This window comes from Sinohyriopsis cumingii, chromosome 6, assembly GCF_028554795.1.
Source record: "Sinohyriopsis cumingii isolate HCF-2022 chromosome 6, ASM2855479v2, whole genome shotgun sequence".
Lineage (NCBI taxonomy): Eukaryota > Metazoa > Mollusca > Bivalvia > Unionida > Unionidae > Sinohyriopsis > Sinohyriopsis cumingii.
The window spans coordinates 116,759,277-116,779,030 of record NC_142966.1 but is presented as its reverse complement, the minus strand read 5'-3'; the positions used below and the strand labels follow the sequence as shown (position 1 = coordinate 116,779,030).

The 19,754-nt window shown below is 35.6% G+C and overlaps 1 protein-coding gene across 2 annotated transcripts in view; it reads left to right on the top strand.

The window, feature by feature from the left end:
* Positions 1 to 12,682, top strand: part of LOC149797804 (trafficking protein particle complex subunit 2-like) — a 28,015-nt gene extending 15,333 nt beyond the window's left edge. For both annotated transcript variants that reach the window (XM_089962778.1, XM_089962779.1), the window contains one exon: positions 9,744 to 12,682. In XM_089962778.1, coding sequence (XP_089818904.1) covers positions 9,744 to 9,842 — 99 coding nt within the window. In that variant the 3' untranslated portion in view covers positions 9,843 to 12,682. The remainder of the gene's footprint in view (positions 1 to 9,743) is intronic.
* The last annotated feature ends 7,072 nt before the right edge of the window (positions 12,683 to 19,754 follow it).

The window sequence follows — 19,754 nt, the reverse complement described above, 5'->3', positions numbered from 1 at the left end:
GTCTGCAGCATTTTGCACAATAGACCATGATATATTACTTCACCGTCTCCAGCATGTATTTGGCATTCATGGTACAGCCTTACTGTGGTTCAAGTCCTACTTGGTCAACAGGACACAAATTGTGTCTGCAGATGGAATACACTCAGCCCAGTTGATCTATGTTGTGGTGTTCCACAAGGGTCTGTTCTTGGACCCGTTGTCTTCATTCTGTACACTCAGTCGCTCTCAAGTATCATAGGTCATCATCCAGTATCTCACCAGTTGTACGCTGATGACACCCAAATATACAAATCTAGCCACCCAACTGAAGTTGATGCTACCATCCAAGGTGTAGAGAGGCACATTACTGATGTGAAATCATGGATGACATGTAACAATCTGCAGATGAATGATGATAAAACTGAGGCCATTCTGATTAGAACACAAACTTTCTCTTTCACATCCTTTACCTCAAACAATAAATATCAGCAACAACAAAATTAAATTCACACAATCAGTACAAAACCTTGGTGTTACTCTGGACAGTACTCTCACATTGCACCAACATGTCATGAACACATGCAAGGATGCATATCTTGAGCAGAGATGCATCAGTTCCATTTGCAAATATCTTTCAGTTGATGCCACTAAAACACGTGTGTTCATTAGTACTTTCAAGACAGGACTATTGTAACTAAATTCTGTCTGGTTCATCTCAATATCTACTCCAGAAACTTCAGAAAGTTCAAAACACAGCTGCTCAGATCATACTTAGAGTACCACGATCAGAGCACACATGCCCGCTGCTCTGTACCCTAAACTGGCTATCCATTCAATCCAGAATCAAACACAAAATTTGTTCTCTGAGCTGCGTTTCACTGACGGACTCTAGTCCAACATACCTATCCGACCTCACCCATGTTTACACACCAGCAAGATACTAATGCTCCTTTTCTGACAATCGTATACTCATTATTCCCACTATGAAAACAAAGTCATATGACAGCGTTCTTTTGCAGGGCCCAACAACGTGGAATGAATTGCCCACTGAATTTAGACACAAAGACACAGTGATCACATTCAAGAGTGCTCTCAAAACCCACTTATTTCGACTGCAATAACAAACTTAAAGACCTAATAATGTTTCCTACCTTAAATATTCTCAGCATGTTTTTTTTTCTTCTATGTTTTCTAATTTCATGGTGTTTGTGTTTGTAATCATATCATTATATGTTTTTTATGCCATAGGTGTTGCCTAATGTTGTAAAGCACTTAGAACTTCTAAAGATTAGGCACTATACAGAGTCCTTATTGTTATTATTATTATTTCTCACTGTCATTGGTGTGCCACATGTATCTTCAGATACATTACCCAGTAATAGCATGCTAGGAGTACATCCACTATGTATCCAAATCCAACTCTTTTGGGCTAAACCTATGGTTTTTGCCATGTCTTTTGGCTTGTGACAGAAATGCTGTTTGCCAGATTGGACTTCCTCCAATCATCAGTTGCCACTTCCACTCATACTTTGAAGCACACACTTTCTCAAGGCCTTGCAAATACCAAATTCAGTTGTGCCATTTCATTATTTGAATGACTCTTTGGAGTTTCTTCACCTCAGGAATGTACACTCCGTCTATCTAGCTGTCTGTTTCACACTGTCTTCATTGTAGATACATATTTTGCACATAAGTGGTCAAACTTCATCCAGTAAGTTTACTGGGATCATCTTGATCACCTGCCTATATTCCTTATTACTGTGAGTTGAACACATTATTTGACCTTGTTTGTGTTGTTGTGGGTTTAATGCCATTTTTAAGCATATGATAGGCAATGCATGGCAGCCAGTATGTTTGGTGGAGGAAGAACCCAGAATACCCCCAGGAAGAACCACCAACCCTAAATTATGTAAAGTAATCGATCTGTTATTCTAGTTATTCATAATGTTCCCTTCACAGTAATTTCAATGCAACCCTTGATTGATTTCACTATATGTGCCATCGTTCAGTTCTTGCAGTCTACATGTGTCAAAATAATGGATTTAGTGTTTGGGTGCATTCAGTTCAAGCTGGTTGAAGACAATTGCTTTATCTGTTACAATTGTATAGGATGCAATTCAGGCATGTGACATGTTCATGATGATCTGGGGACATGTGGACAACCATCTCACAACTGTCTAGCTCAAGAAAATTATAGAGCAATGCAGTATATGATCAGAGATTAGGACAGCAACTGTCTTGTCAGCAGATCTGCCATTATTTTCCATATTGGTCTTGGGTGTAGGCTGTCTTGGAAGAGATCTCTCATTTTGTTTTATTTTACATTTTTTTCTCATTTAAATTTAAAATAGCCTTTCCTAGTGTAGTGTTAACAACTCCAACTTAAGGGATAATCTGCACATGCTGGCTAGTGTCATGTATATAATGTGTTGCATAGACTTTGAGATTCAAAACTGTCATGAGACCTGATTAATTAAACACTGGCTTTGTCTGTTACATTGACAAATACTACTGGAATAATTCCTGGATGTTCCATCACCTTATACAAACCCTGAATATGGTGTTTGTTCCTGCATTAGTCTCCAGCATCACAACAACCTCAGTCTGTGCCATCTACCATCAGGACATAATACGGGTTAGACATTCCTTGACCTTATACAACCCTGTTGCTGATTATAGTGATGATTCTCTCCAGCATCACTGCAGCTTCAGTCTGCCTTCTACCATCGAGACAGGGTATGGTTTGGACATTCCATTACCTTACCGGTATATAGACCCTGGCATCTATTATGGTAATCATTCCAACAATAGTCTCCAGTGCAACCACACCCTTGATCTTTGCAATCAATCATTGGGACAGGGTATGGTGATCTGTCTTTCCAGTATACCCAGTCCCAAAATACAGCATCCAGTTCCTGGACACATCTTCTGCAGTCCCAACTGCATTGTGGATGCCCAGATTAGCTGATACTAGATTGATTAGGTGGTTCACCTACCAAGAAAGGTTCTTTCTCCACTGTCAAGTACTGGATCTGTGGAAGCATGATGCTGACAGGTCTATCACCCATGCTGACTCCAATGTGGCCTTGTACCCAACACATGGTAACAGCCCCGAACTTTTATCCTTAATTTATTTGCAGATTTGTTCATCATCCAAGACAGAGCTGATGAGCACCATCTTCCTTCCTTGATTTGATGTTGTTCTTTGAAGACTCAGTCTTCTGTACAGTGACAAAAATAGTCATTTGGCTTCTGTCTCCTGTCTCCTGCTTTGTCAATCGTCTCATACAAAATTCCTGTATCCATCAATCTCATAAAACCATGACAAAAATAAGTTCATCCTTTTATAAAACACTTTCTACAGTTATGTTGAGTCACTGACATTTTGCATTGCTTTGAAAGGTAGTTTCAAGACCCAGGTGTCAACATACCTTTTTGCAACAATGATTCCCATAAAATTTAACCCAGTGTTTAAAAGAAGCAATGCTTGTCATTTACACTGAAGTCTGATGTGTCAAAAATCAAATAGCAATTCAGGGAATGTTAAAACTTTGCTCTTTGTACATGGCTGAGCAAACTGTTTCAACATAACAACCTAAAAATTAGCTGCATGTTTGGGTATCAATAGCAATATTTCAGAAGCCTAATCTTCAGTAGTGGTCAGAACTATGCTTTTCAAGCCTAGTGATCAGAGTTTTGGATTATATGAGATGCCATCACTGATGTTGAGAGGACCTGTCATTTTTCATGGTATCTAGCTTAAAGATTAAACACTGAAAACATCAGGATCTGCACAGACACCGGTGTTTTATCTACAAATGGCTTCATGTAAGTCATTTGCCTCAACCCCAAAAACAGGGAGTCAAAATTCAAACCTATGAGTTGTATTCAAGCCAATGATCAGTCTTCAGCAGTTAAAATAATTATATTGTTCAAATACACTACAAAAATATTATTTATACAATGTGACTAAGGCCAATACATCTTGTTGATGGTTTCATGTCATCAGATATAATCTGAGCGTATATGACAAGGCATTTATTGTTAGCTATGTCAGCGCTTTCATCTGCATTGTGGTCATAAATGATGAATTTTGCAGGTCACATATAGGACTATTGTCAGCAATGTTTGATAGGCTCTCCAATAGGTTCAAATGGCCAACCAGTAGGGTAATTCCAACTGTGGATGTATGTCTTGCTGTTTACAACAAAGATATGCAGATTACTTCCTGTGTTCTTTGTCTTTCTTTGTGCACATGCGTATGCAAATTAGCAAAGATGTTTCCAGGCGATGATGGCATTGCATGACGAAATGACATAATCACCTCAGTATTTTCTCATCTGCGCAACTTCAGAAGTAGCATTCATAAACAAATATTTATTGAGGACCCTAGTTAGGCATTAATCATCCAATATTTGTATAGCTTTCAATAACATACTAGTTATATTATCATAGCTTTAAAAAAATGCTGTAAAAATTACACCAGTTTTATGACAAATAACAACAGTATGCAATGTTCTGTATAATGGCTGGATTTACCCCAGGTTCTTTATCATAAGAGGGCAGTTCCAACCAAGACCACAAGCTTAAAGAAAATGTAGAATTATGATTAGTTTGTATTGAATAGTGAAGAAAAAAACAGGAATAAATATGTAATGAAAAATAAATAAATACAAAAAATTAAAGGTGTAAATATAAATTAAAATAACATTTTAATTCTCTCCACAATTATCTCTATAACAACACCCACAATTATATATATAACAGTATCACTTTCTGTCTCTCTATCCAAACAAAACCCAAAAATTTAAAGCTTTCAATTCTGTCAAGATAAACAAAATATTTCTATTTTATAGATGAAACTTGTACATGTATGGTCCACATATGGTGGTCGGAATTACACATATCAGAGGTTGGAATAAGCCTCAACATGGTCGGATTTACGTCCTGCATGTATAGTCATAATAAAATCACTTTTCAGTAAGAAGAACTCAAATTATGTGCTTTTTGAATAATGAAATTTGTTGCAAGAAGCACTATTGACTGCTACTCATATCATAGTTAGGTACACAGTAGTCATCTTCAATGATGAAGTTGTCGATATCACAATATGACCAGATTACCCTAACTCTGAACAGGTAATGGTGGAATTCTTCAAAATGCCAATGACATACATTTCTTAAGCCATTAAGTCATGTATTAAATTAAGAAGAGATTTGTATTTTAAAATGGGATGTCTTCTACACTCAGCCAATGTACACACTTTAGTAGCACTTTCACTGCTATGTCTTGCTTGGAATAATGTTTTTGTGAAACTGCATTCAAATCTGCCTGGTGTTGGGCACCTTCAATCAGCAGTTTGTGTTCTGGCAACCAAGCATGCATTGATAGTGTGATGTTCTGAAAGTTATTGCTTTTTGCACATATGGTCATTGATTTGGGTTTTTTGCCTTTATACATATGTGGTAAAACATAAAAGCATCTTCACTGTCATGTTCTTCACTTGACTTTTTGAAAACATAGCCAGTTGTATGTTTTCAACTATTGCTGCACAAAAATACGTTTTATCTTATGAGCAACCATTACCTCATCTTTAGATGAAGAAATCTCCACTGATTCGATAATAATATTATCATTGGTCAGTTGTAAATGTGGTCCAAATGATAATTACATTAGTTTCGGAACTTTTTTCATTTTTTTGCCTTGGACGTCATTTTCATTTGAATGCTGACAGTATCTTGGAACAGCGCAAAGCAAACAATTGAGCGAATGGAAATTGTTGCTTTGTTGCCTGACAAGGATTCACATAAAATAATAGTTTCTCGTGAGAATCACTTTAAAATCATGTGTTTATTTTCCACCTCTTTCTTGTGTGTGGTGATTTTACCATTCTAACATCCTGTTGTTACAAATGATGTGACAGTTACAGGTCACATAAGGTTAGCTCCAGGCTCCACACTCAGTTGTAACCCTATGTATTATGATAACATTACGTAAGAAACTGATGTGCGTGTCTTTTCCCTGTTTGGGAGAGTTGTAATTTAGCCAATAAAGTAGTTATAACAAACCTTTATTTTGTGTTAATCAGCAAAACATAATACTGGTGTGCATCAATTTACTTAGTGGCGATGATTTTTAGACCAAACGTTTCTTTTGTTTTAATCAGCAAAACATAACATTGCGTTGCGTCAATTTATGTACCGGCAATGATATTTATGTATCAAATCATGTTTGGAATTTTTTTATAGTGGCATCCTCAAACCACATTGTATGCTTTTTTCAGTCTCATCTTAAATCAAATGTATGCCCACTGCGGCCACATTTGCATTGATGTGGAACATGGTTCAGACCCTCATCTCACTAGCTGCAGATTCATAAACCTATGTAGTTAATGTCCTTTTCCTAAAATGTCTTGCTAAGCACACCTTTCCCCTTATTCCTCAGATTCCCAAGTCTTGCAGAACAGAATGAATCACACTGCCAACTAATGATGACTCACCTCGTAGTTAGTTAGAAATTTCTAGGACAACCCATCTGATTCCAGAGATGTTGAAAATGTGCACTCCTCATATCAAACAAGCCTTCTGGAGAATCATCTCTGAATAAATTCATTAAAGAATTTCTTTGGCATGACAGCCTACCACTTTGGTAGTCTAAGAGCAGAATTAAAAGTTTCCTCACAGTCAAGTGAGTTCATCTCTCAGGTGGTTCTTGACAGTTTCACATTTTGCATAGGATTAGTTATTTTAAGAGAAAGAATTTTCCAGATTTCCTCACTGTTTTCACTGGCTATTTAAAAATTACCTACTATATGTTCATTATTGCTTAAAGTAGTTTTAATTCCCTCTTTGTTGTGTAAGATTGATGGGTGTAATTTGGGTTATAGAGTATACTGCTGTGTATTATGTCATAAGTTAACCTATCAAAAAATGCTAGCTCCACTTGGTACTTTTCACATCCTGGACTTGGAGGGAAAAAAGAAGCTGATAACTTTTTTCCATTTAATATATTTTATAATTCATTCATTGCACTTTCCGAAGCCAGTATTGTCAAGTCTGGTAAAATTCTTTTCCCTGTTTTGATAACTGCTAAATATAGTGTACTTTAGACTAATTCAGGATGATTTTTTTGCACACATGGGAACAGTCATTTTGGTTAACTGAGCTTAGATTATGTACAATTTCCATATGAACAATATCCAAAGAAATCCCCCACAGTTGAAGTTTCAATACCACATCTTTCTGTGCTTCCCAAGGAGAAGTTATCTCCCATTAAAAATTATCAGCTACTTTTCCAAAATATATCAGATATGTTTTGTATTCATGTAAGGAAGGATACAAGCCAAAATAAAGATTTCTCTGCCCTTCTTGCAAATTTTGGCTTGCCTCAAGCAATTATATGGCAGAAGGTCATGGGCATAAAGTCACTGACAGAAAGTTCTCATTTGGAAGAGGTGAAGGATAGAAAGTCACAAGACAAAATGTCACAATTGTATTTATTGGCATTATGAAAAGGCATTGGTCAAAAAATCACAAAATGACATGTGTAATTTTGAAGTCTTCGTACTACTTGAATTAGGACATGATTTTCACACTCACTTTCCTACTTTATTGAGCAATTTTTAATTTTCAAATTAAGTTTTTAGGTTAAAACAATACATTTACATTTACTGATGCAATATATTCAACATTTTGATTGTGTTCTTTCATATTAATTTGTATTATAGCATAAGGATGTCATTTTTTTTGTAAAGGGTGTGTGTGTAGATAAGCATAAGAAGTAGGGGTTTGTAATGCCATGACCATATATATTGATGAATACTACACTATTAACACAGAAGTAGGTTATTGTGACCTATATTTTGTGCTTAATTGGCAGTTGGGTAAATGAATTAATTGTTTTAAGTATATTTTTCAGTCTCGATGCTTGAATTATTAGATTTGATGATTGTATGCATCTCTGTTAGTACCACACCCTTACCACTAAAGAATGTCATTGTGACCTACATTACATTATACTCACTTGGCTGGAGTTTTGTATGTAGCTTATAACCAGATATGTATTTTAGCACCTTATTTACATACTGTTATACCAATGTTCATGCGATTTGGTAAGAGTGTATTTTAACAAGCACTATATCTGTATCACTAAAGTAGTTCACTATGACCCATATGATGAACCCTGGTTTAGTCTCAAGCATTGTCCATGTCAGTATTCTTCAAACTAGGTGATTGTATGCAACCATATTAGTACCACATCCTTAGAACAAAAGATCATTGTGACCTACATTTAACATCATACTAATTATATTAAGTTTTGCATTTAGCTCATGACCACATGTATCTACTGTGTACTACTGTTGTACCTCAAGTCATGAAACTTGGTGAGAATATGCATACCCTCATCTTAATACATGTAGTTTAATTTTTTGACTGTGACCTATATTTAAAATTTCAATGAATGTTTCATGTTGACATTTTCCGCAATACTACATTCACCAAAAATAGGTCACATTGACCTGTATTTCACATTTTATTGGCTTAGGCTAAAATGTTGCAAAAAATGCATGTATTAATCAAAACACATGTGAAATGGGATAGTGAGATATTTAAAGTAGTCTTCCATTTATAATAGATTTTACTGAGACTGGAAGTTATCATCCATGGTTTAAACATCTAATTCTTAATGAACCTATGCTACTGAAATACAAGCAACAGCAGTGGTCAGCACTATCCTCAACTTGTATTAATGCAATGGTTAACATTTATCACTTGTGTTCAGTATACAGGCCCTGACTTTCTTTTCATGAAATATTTGTGCACTATTGTATTTAAAACCGTTCTTCGTGTAAATAAGTCACAACTTGCCAACTTTGTAATCAGTTTGACATCATAACTTTGCAAGTGGTTATTTCTTTTATTATTTATTTAAGTGTGAAATCGAGAAATTATTGATTAATTATTTTTCATACTCTTCAGATTCCTGTATCATCAAATATGAAAAATATATACTTGTATTTTCACATGCGAAAATATGATTTCCCATCATGTGATGTGATGCTTGATTGTGTGCCTATAAAGTTACACTGCAACAAGATAAATGAGCATTTTGTGAGCTTGAGCAGTAAATGAAAACAGAATTACTTCTTTAGCATGGAAATTATATTTTGCTTATGATATCTAATTTGCTTCTTTACAAAGTTATGTCCCTTTAACAGTTTTGACAATAATACAACAAATCGGGTTTGCTGTATCACTCAATCTGACACTTGCTGAAGAGTGGATTAATTGTAAAAGCTTCCTTTGGAAACAAGTTGGGAATATAATAAAAAGAAAAGTTTTGTTTCATATGTTTATATAAAGAGAAAGAGAGAGACTTCATCTTGCGGTGCAAAAATAACACCAAAAAAGACATTGTAACTTGTTAAAATGTTTATCATGCCTAACAATATCCAGTAATAATGTTGGAAATGAAAACATCCACTGTTTATTTACCCAAATTTTCAGTGTTACATGATAGATATGGAACCTCTTTATATAATAAATACATTGATGTTTTAACAAAAAAAAACCTTTTGTTTCATATTCTTGCATTTAGTTGAAAGACCATTTTATTTCGTTCATTTACTGATTGCTGAGAACAAGGCTGCTAAATTTTTTGATTAAGTAATGTTCAATTCAGCAGTAGCAACAATAGATTAGTATATACATATCTTAGAAAATATATTGATTGTAAAATCAGTTGCACTTACTACTTTTTTTCAGTTTGCAATGAATCCATTCTACGAGATTAACAAGCCTATTGTATCCAAAGGATTTGAAAGAAAATCACAGTTCTTTGGAAAGAAACATCTTACAGGATGATATGATGGAAATTTAACCGCATGGACAAAAGTTGGACCATTTTTCAAATGTTTTTTAAGTACATTAAAAGTTGTAAGAAACAGTCCCTGTAGATAAAAGTATCATGATTTCAGATATCAGCATAAGAAATACATAGTGTAATAGACACTTATTTGATATTCTTCAATTTCAAAATGAAATCATGGTGGCTTTAAGAACTACATTTCCTTTTTATGAGCAATATATTCATTCTCCTTTGTGAAATATATTTTGTCGTGTTTCGAGAGAGAAAAAGCAGAACAGTAAAGGATGTACTATTAGTAGACTTCTGAACAACTTAAACAACATGTTAGTAATCAGGCAGCCACCTCAACCCTGGCTTGACTCTGTTTTTGTCAATATTTATTTTCCTCTCGAGTTTTGGTTACTCTAGACATGTAATTACATGTAAGCCAAACATTGCTAAATTTAGTCATCTTTATGTCCATAGGTTATCCATTTTATTCATATTTGCTGGTTGATAATGAATAATGTCAAGTTAGAAGCACATTTTTTAAGACAGAATTTAAGAAATACATCCTGGTTTTCTTTTAATCTATGAAACTTGAATGGTTAAGATAAAGTATACTTTTAAAAGCAAAGAATATAGTGTCTGATATACACTTATATATGTACCATTTTCATTCAGTATGCTGTGGTTTTTACTTCATTTTATCTGAAAGGATTATTTGATAAATTTGTGAAGTGCAACACACACACACACACACACACACATATATCTGGTATCACCCTTTTTGACCTAATACATGAATTCAAACATTTTCCAACCATAAACAATTCATGGTATGAAAGGTGGAAATACTTTGTCATTTAAGGTTAACATTAAACTTGATCATATCTGATGTCTACAAAAACAACATGATGATGTGTGATCCCTATTTCCCCACCCATGCAACAGAGAAATCTAGCTGTTTTGCTAAAGTTACTTTTCAAATCTCAGTCAGGTTGTCTCAGGTCATCTCAGTCATAGTGTCCACTAGAAACTATTTTTATAAAGAAGAAACCCTTGTTGTCTACTGCTGTGGCTGATGTAGTTGTTATAAAATCCAGCAACAGATATACAGATACACAACAAAAATAAATTAACTCCTAAAGCAACTTAAGGTCTCTCCATCTTTGAATACTCACTGTTCAAAACATTTTGAGAGAAAAAGACACACGCACATGAAGTTGAGTTATTTGGTATTATGCTAGTAACTACACGCAGCGTGGTAAATTTTCTCCTCTCTGCAACTTAGTACATTTTCAGGTCAGCATCATTGATTGTAGCTAAAAGTATGTCATTAGTTCTAAATAATTTGTGTGAAATGAATTGTTTAATTTTTGTTTACGGAGCTACAATTAGGATGACATTTGTGATGCTGTGTTGATCAAACTATAACACTGTTCTAGACATACAGGCAATACACATCACTGTCTATACAAAAATCCAAATTCTCTCAGGAGCATCCACAAGGCTGGCAACAACCAGAAATGTGCTATGTCAGACATGCATTCTTCAAACTTTGTCAAACACCCCCAACAAGCCCCAGTTGATTTAAACATTGTAAACAAATGAAAACTCTTGCAGGTAGAAAACAGAGTGGTTCGTCCATCAGTCCACATGCAATTCCACAAAAAAATTTCCATGTAGCATATAATTGCAACAGTAATAGCAATACTTGTCTTATTTCTTGGACAGAAATATAAATTTCCAAGAATATTATGAATTAGAAATCTCCTCACAATCCTTACACACTTTATCATGCCGTTGCCAACCATAGAACTTTTCTAAATTAGAACTGATGAAAGTTCAAAGTTATCCATATAAAAGATATGAACTACATATTGTTATTTTCACATGACATCCATCAATTAAATGTGATAATATAGTAATAACATAAACTGATTTTATGTTTCTAATTTCTGATGCATAGAACTTGTGTACTTAGACTCGACTTGCACCCCATTGCCCTCATTAACATAATCATATTAATGTGCTTTTACAAAAATAAAAGCATGTGGCTCGAGACGCTCAGGGTGCAGTATTGCAGTACGTATCAATTATAACTTTTTTCTTGAATTTTTTTCTTTTCCAAAAGAATCACAAATAACTAGATTCTAATTAGATAATTATTTCGAATTTCATAAAAGAGTATACAAACTGATCACCTTTAATCAGAGTGAGGGGCAATAATAGGACCTAATGAATACAGTGTTTTGAATCTGCTAACTAGACTGCAAAAGTGCAAGGTTATATTAATTTAAATGGGGAAAAAATTGGGTGAGAAAAATAATTATGTCAGTGTTAATACCACGACAAGGAAATCACAGTTGTAGAGTTGTATTTTTTTTTATCTCCCCCATTGGCAGAGGCTCCTGGGGAGACAAATAATGTAACCCTTTGACTGTGATTTCCTTGTCTTGGTGCAAACCCCAACATAGATTCTCTTAGTCTCCATCACACTAGGGGGCAAACTAATGGAATCTATCACATATATATATATATATATATATATATATATATATATACACACACACATATATATATGAGATTCTGTCAAATTCTTGCCCATGAGCACAAGTAGGGGATTTTCCTGTCCCATGCCAATATACATTGCTTAATTTTATCACATACAGTGGTCACAAAAGTGGGTTCTAACAAAATGGAACCCAGTTGATATGGTTAAAGCATTAATTTTAAGAATGAATTGCTAAAACCGTTTTTGGATTTTGGATCTTAGAAAGAGTGTAAAAGATTTAGTTTGTGCAGAAGCATTTAATGTAAATTCAGAAATGAGATTAAATCACAGACAATTGAATGTTGTTTTTTTAAATATTAAATTCAGTGGATAGAAAATAGCAGATGATGGTATGTCATGCATGTAATAATGCATAACAGTCATGCTGTTGTAATTTTTTGTTGTTGAGTTTAATTATAGTAGTGTTTGCACAATTGTGCATGTGCCACTTTTTTCTGACTGCACCACAGCCTGCTAGTTGTTCCTGGGGAAGGGGATGGTGCCACCTCCCCCAGGCTTTTATGGATTCAAGGAACCCTGATAGTTTGGCCTCAATCTGTGGGTCCATAAAGGTCCCTACAGTTGAATGGTTGGCTGTCATTAGTGAGAAGGAGAGCTCGGGAACGGTCCTGCTTGCTTTACATCGCTGGTTTCTTGTTGCATTTGCCTGGTGGTTTTTTTTTTGGTTTTTTTTTTTGAGATTTTTTTTTTTTTCTTCTTCAAAATGTTCTAAAAGGAGGGGGGATGTTCTATGCTGTTTATAGAGGTTCTTAGTAGATATCATGTATGAAGAGAGATTTTCAAGGTTATTATGGTATTACTAGTCGTGCCGTTGTAATAATATGTCAATGATAATGTCAAATGAATAACAGTCAAACAAGGTAGAATAAAGATCCTCTGCATGTGCATTCCACCTAGAAAACCTGTCTTGATTGGGTATGTGGGGAGATAATTACTATGGTTACAAATTTTCTTCTCTAGCACCCAGACTTCACAAGAAATACCTTCCTTTAAAAAATAAGTTTTGAAACTGCTTGATAGGGCTATTCTAAATTGGTAGGTGGTGCATGGAGGAGGTCAAGTACATGTTCATAGGTCAGGGTCAAGTACATGAAATCTGTATCAAGCAAGGTACGAACATCAGAACACGCGCTACTTGAAATCATTGGATAGTGGATATAATTGTGCATGGAATTGTAGGCTAACTAGTTACCTCCACGCAGTTGTACACAGACACTGCCTAATGCCAATTGACATGGATAATTATTCAATTCACCTCTCAGTTGCTGTGCAAGTACATAATTGAAACTTGGTCAAACAGCCAATCTTATCATGATAAGAAGCAACTTCCCTTACTGACTGATAAATCTGGGCTACCGCAAGGTCGGAACCTTCTTTTTTATAGCGGTGTCTTGATCTTGAAAACCAATTTTAGTGGCTATTATTGGTGTTGAAGATTGAATCTTAAAATAGTAACACTTCGTTCTCCCGCATTATTTCCTACATGTCCGTCATAGGATTCCAGTGAAATCAAAGTTGCCTGTTATGATCCTTTGTTGCCTTTTTCCTCAAGTTACAATACAGCAAACTTGAGATCATAGTAGTATAACTTGCATATCTTGCGTATCTTACCATCTTGCTAAGAAAAGCTTTCCGAGTCGATATCACGATTGCTTTACGATTCGTTATATTTTGACTCGCAAAAGTTCTTGCTTGCAAGACGAAAAGGGACAAGATCCTGCTGGGTCTACTTTCACGAGAGTGCAAGCGTTATCTCCATTGTGTTCCACTAGGCTCAGACGTCAGTTCTTTCGTTTGCTTCTCTGCTCTCCAACCTTTTTGTATGGAAACCTTAATAATGGATTTAAAATATTTCCGGACGGAAGCAGCCTTGTTTAAGATATATGTATTATCCATAATACACCGTTCTAAAAACGGGACTTAAAAGTCTTTAGTGAAACCATTTTTCCAGGTGTCAAAATTAACGGTAGTCCGCTAATAGCTTATTTTTTTCTTCACAATTTCAAGCAAGGATAGTAATTCTCGATACGTGTTTGGATTTTTTTTTTTTTTTTGTGGGAAGGACTAGTGAAGATTCAAGGGAATAGTTAAATTATGTACCGCAATAGCCCTTCCGGCTTAACAGACATTTTGATATAAAATTCTAGGCCTGCAGTCAATTTACTTTGTTTTGATTCATGTGTGGATCCAATAACCGTCATTTTCCCCAGTTATAGTCATGGGGAAGGACTAGTGAAGATTCAAGAGGACAAGTTAAATTATGTACCGTAATAGTCCTTCTGGCTACAAAGAAATTTATGTTAAATTCTAGGCCTGCCGTCAGCTTTCTTCGTTCTAATACATGTGTGGATCCAATAACCTTCCTTTTCCCAGGTGATAGTCATTTGGCAGTTACTGAGGCTCGCGAAGTGGTAACAGATAATTGATCACAGATGGACGGTAACCCGGGGCCTAGTCGCGAGGTGTACATTTCACACTATATGACAGTATCGATGAATATTGATTAATATATCCAGTGGAACAAATCGTTGGTCATCATTTACTTGTCTCTTTGAGTCTGTATCAGCTCTCAGTTTTTGGGAAATTGACTTGCAACAACAAATTTTATTTGTTAATGCCCCTTTTATCAAAACATGTTAGAAGTTTTAGATATAGTGGTCATATTAAACTCGGTGATTCCTTTCCATGCTTTTCCTAAATCAAAGTCAGTCAGTATATATATATATATATATATATATATATATATATATATATATATATATATATATATATATATATATATATATATATATATATATATATATATATATGATCTATTGACTGATTATATTTTATTCTATTCTATCTGGTTTCCTGTGCATCGGTTTTAGTCGTCTACGCAGCAACTTGAGTTATTCAACATGTCCCTCGTAGCGGCATAACTATCTCACCACCGGACCCACAGCAAACTTTTTGTACGCCCCCCCACCTTTACTGTCATTTTTCTTTAAAAAAAATATGGTTGGGCCGGGGCCCACATCACGGCTGTACCTACTACCACAGTTGTTACGTCACTGGTCCCTCCCCATCCTTTCTCTCACCGTTGCTAAATTATATCATGTAACTTTTACCTACGTTTCGATGGTTGAATTTTTGTATACGGATAGCGGTCTAATATTTGTGTCAGGAATATATTTTACCCGACAAAAATTAAAATGTCTTTTTAACTTGTAAATGTTTAAATGAAATTTGGCGCAAACCATACACGATCCAATTTCACTGTGTGGCTTACAACAATGGTGATTATTTCTCCAAAGAAATAACATTTCTTCTTGAATTTGAAATATATCTCTAAAATCACATACATTTTAATTGTTTTAGTTGTATGGTTCAAATACATGTCGAAAGACCTTTATCAATCTTTGAAATGTGTTGAACAATTTGTTTCACTTTTAGTGTAATCAAGAGGAATTAGGGTAACGATGTTTTCTTTACTGATTTATTTTATAACTACTAATACTACTACTACTGCTGCTGCTGCCAATTTGAGTCAAGTATTCGTTTTGAATCCATGCGAGGTCTGTACTTTAAAATCAACATACTTGAGAAGTTCTCTTTGTTTATTGTGCAAGATTGATATATTTATTCGTATTATCTTTTAAACAGACAATGGATTTAATTTGGTAAAAATGCAGTATCAGTTTGTTTTTTGGACTATTCATTAAGGTGCTAAAAGCAAGTGCAAAAATTGTCGACAACCTTTACTTCCACTGCCGCTGGTATGAAAGTAACGAGTGTACGAATTTTATGGCAAAAGGTGTTAGAAGCATATTTCTAATTGAACTTAACACAACCATTTTGCTCTGCGTTTTGATTAATCGCTTCTTTCAGTGACCCTTGAGTATTTCTCTAATTTCCTTTTTGTATGATTGATTCTTTTTCTCTGCATGATCTATGAATCGCCACGGGTGCTGTGCGAGGGAAATTTTTCCCTTAATCGTATGCAAATAAATCCGAGGTAGGCGGGGCAGCATGGGGCAGTTTTTCTAGCAATCGCGCGCCAGGCGCGAGGCAAATCAAAGCGAAACCCGTTATTATTACTGGTCAGATGGGAACGTGTCATAAATGACAATAAACCGTGATTTTTATGTTTGATAAATGGGGAAAATTAAGAGGATTTCGTATGTTTATCAATGCAATGTAATTCATAGATTTCCAAGCTATATACTTTTGCGATTTGTTTTCAAATTAATATTTTACTCCAGATTTCTGAGGACACTTAGGATCTCATATTTTCAAGGTATTTTTAAAAGAAAAACCTATATTTCAACTTAAAGCAAAACGAGGACATCGTTGAAGATAACGAAACGAATGGTAAAAATAAATGAAAACTAATTTCTGTTCCAAGAGGTAGTCGTCGCAATGCAATAAAATGTTGCGATTTAGTGAGTAATGTACTACTAGTATATGATGCCATCCAGTCAATCAAGTACACTATGTCATTTCTTTTAAAGCCAAAATCAAATAGACCATTTTGTTAGTTTTTTATTTTTATTTTTATTTAGAGTTAATATTGAATTGTATGGAAATATGTTGACCCCTTTATATTTGAGAGGTGTATTGACAGATGCACTGCCTCGTTAAATGTGTCAGTAACAAAAACAAATACACATGAAGATACCGACTAAAGTAAAGAAACTTAAGAACTGTGATAAATTACAAAAATTAAAGGCACTATGAACACATTATTGGCTGAGGAAATGGGAGCTAAGTATCTTTGTGAAGGACATTATCAGAATTTATCAGGCAGTTTTCAAGTTATGAGCAGTTGAAGATAGCTCCGGGGGAAAAAATTCATCACAAATTGATTATCTTTTCCTTATTTGGATGACATCACAGACGACGAATATCAGTGTAAATAATTAAAACATACACCAGGGATGTTCTTTTATCGTCAGCATAAGTATCCCATACACCGGATAGGCTCTATCATCTTCATAACTCTACTATCCCTGCATATTTGTTTAGGGTGATTTACTGTATAACCAAAAAGATATGTGTATATTGCTGCACACGCGTGATTTTATTTCCAAATTCGCTTGGGTCGTACATTTGACTTCAAAAGCAAGCGCCGTTAGTGCATACTTTAAAACTGATGTTAAAACAAAGCGGTTGTACTCTCGCCAGTGGCAAACAGACAAAACATTCTGAACCAAGCTTTCCAAAGGGAACTGAAGAAAAGAGACATCCATTTTTTTCACCTCCAAGAATCCCGAAACCAAAGTCAGCGTCAATGATCGTTTTCAACGCACTTTAAGAGAACATGTGGAAATATTGTGTACATCAACACACTCAAGTATATTGACGTGTTACCGCGTCTGGTTAAAGCTTACAACCAATCTTGCCATCGGAGCATCGTTGCTTCTCTGAAGAAGTCACCCACCACTACAAAGTGACCGTGTTTGATCGCTTGTTTGGCACATCCATTACTGCCCCCAAGAAATGCAGACAGTTAACAACGGGACATTGTGTGTGCATTGGGAAAATCAAACGCACCTTCAACAAAATTTATTTACCTAACTGAACCACCGAATTTGTTCATGTCACGTGAAGAGTACATGGTCGCCATCCCCTCGTCTGTAAACTGGAATACATGAACGGTGAACTGTTGAGAGGAAAGTTTTACTCGCCCGAGTTACAACGAGTCCAAAACAGAAGACGAAGTGTACGACATCGAAAATACATTCTCGATCGAAAAACTCGTAAAGTAGTCAAACACTGTGTCGAAGAAGTGAAAGTGCGTTGGAAAGAATATTCGCCAAGTTTTGATTCTTGTATTGTCACTTCGCAAGTCATCGACTATACAAAGAAGTGACCATCATGCCGTTCAACACTCCAGCTACCACGCCTTCTCACAGTTTTTCTTTTCATTCTTTTCAAGATCTACAAACGTGGCCTCTATGGGTGTGGTGTGGAGAACTTGTGCCTAAAGCGCAAATCGTCTTTTCCTGCAACATCTGTGTGGTGTTTTGTGATCGGAGCCACCATCACCAGTTTGAGTTTGCAGCAATGAGACAAACAGTTGTGGAATATTTCATTGAGCAGTTGCATAGGTTACGTTCTTCCCAATCCTTCCTTGAAATAGTCTACCAGCGGTAACAACGGGAACGTTGCGATCAAAGCCATCTACCCCCAAAACAGCAGAAGCAGCAACAGTCTAATTTTGGGACCGTTGAAAACGCATTTTCCTTTGACTTGGAGTCACTAAGCGCATTGGGAAGTAGCTTTTGTAAAAATCATTCATTCCATGCAAGTCCTAAATATCAACGAAAATCAAAACACATTTGTGTTCGAAATCCTCAAGTGCAAGGACTGGCGTGCAAAAGTGATCCTCTCGTGTACGAATTCAAAATACCATCATCAGAGAACCCTCAATTCACTACCTATACCTTCAGAATTCCTGAGGTATTATTTTAATGCTCAACATCCGGTGGAAACGATTGCCTCTGAGTTCGACGAACGCCTGAAGAAAACGAACAAAACTGCCAAAAACGAATGCCATAAAATTTATCATCATCTGGACATATATTTTAAAGATACCAAAAACCCTGACCATTACCTTTTGACCTGAGTTTTATAGCATGTTGGGTGGAATCGCTAAAAACGAAAAGTCACGGTGAAACTACACTTAAACCGCCAAAGAAGCCTTGGTCAGAGCAGTAAAATAAGTATTGCTTCAAACCGAAAAAAAAAAGATTTTTTGGTTTGTCGCGAGACCCCTATAAATGCGCTGAACGCTGCTGGACAAGGCATTCCTTCATCTTCCATGCTACAACAAGGACAAGACAGGAAGAGACGTCGAAACTGCTTCAAAGCAAATCCACAGGTTGTGAGAAAGACTAAGAAAACAAGAACAGGCAGAACTGATTACTAACAGAAAATGATGAACCGAGATGCGAATGTTCCAAGTCAGAACTCAATCTGTTCGCCATGCCACTTACCATGATGATGATGCAGTAACCCCAAAGGTTAACATTTCATGCCTGTCGACTTTGAGTATCTCAGCTCCATTCGAACATGAAATCAAAGAACAGACCGAAGATTACATCGATCTGAATAACGGTTACTTGTACCTAACGGAACAGCATTGACGATACGAGAGTAGATGAATCTACGTTTGTCCACATCTTGTGACGAGAACAGGTGAAGGGAATTTCAAAACAAAAGAACACATATAAATGCATAATTCAGCAATAAATCAAACTTTTACTACTCTGAGCAGCAGCCTAGATACTTACCCTTACCGAGTATTCCTAGAAAATCTCTTGACATACGGAAAAGAAGCCAAGAACACGCACCAGGATACATCCGT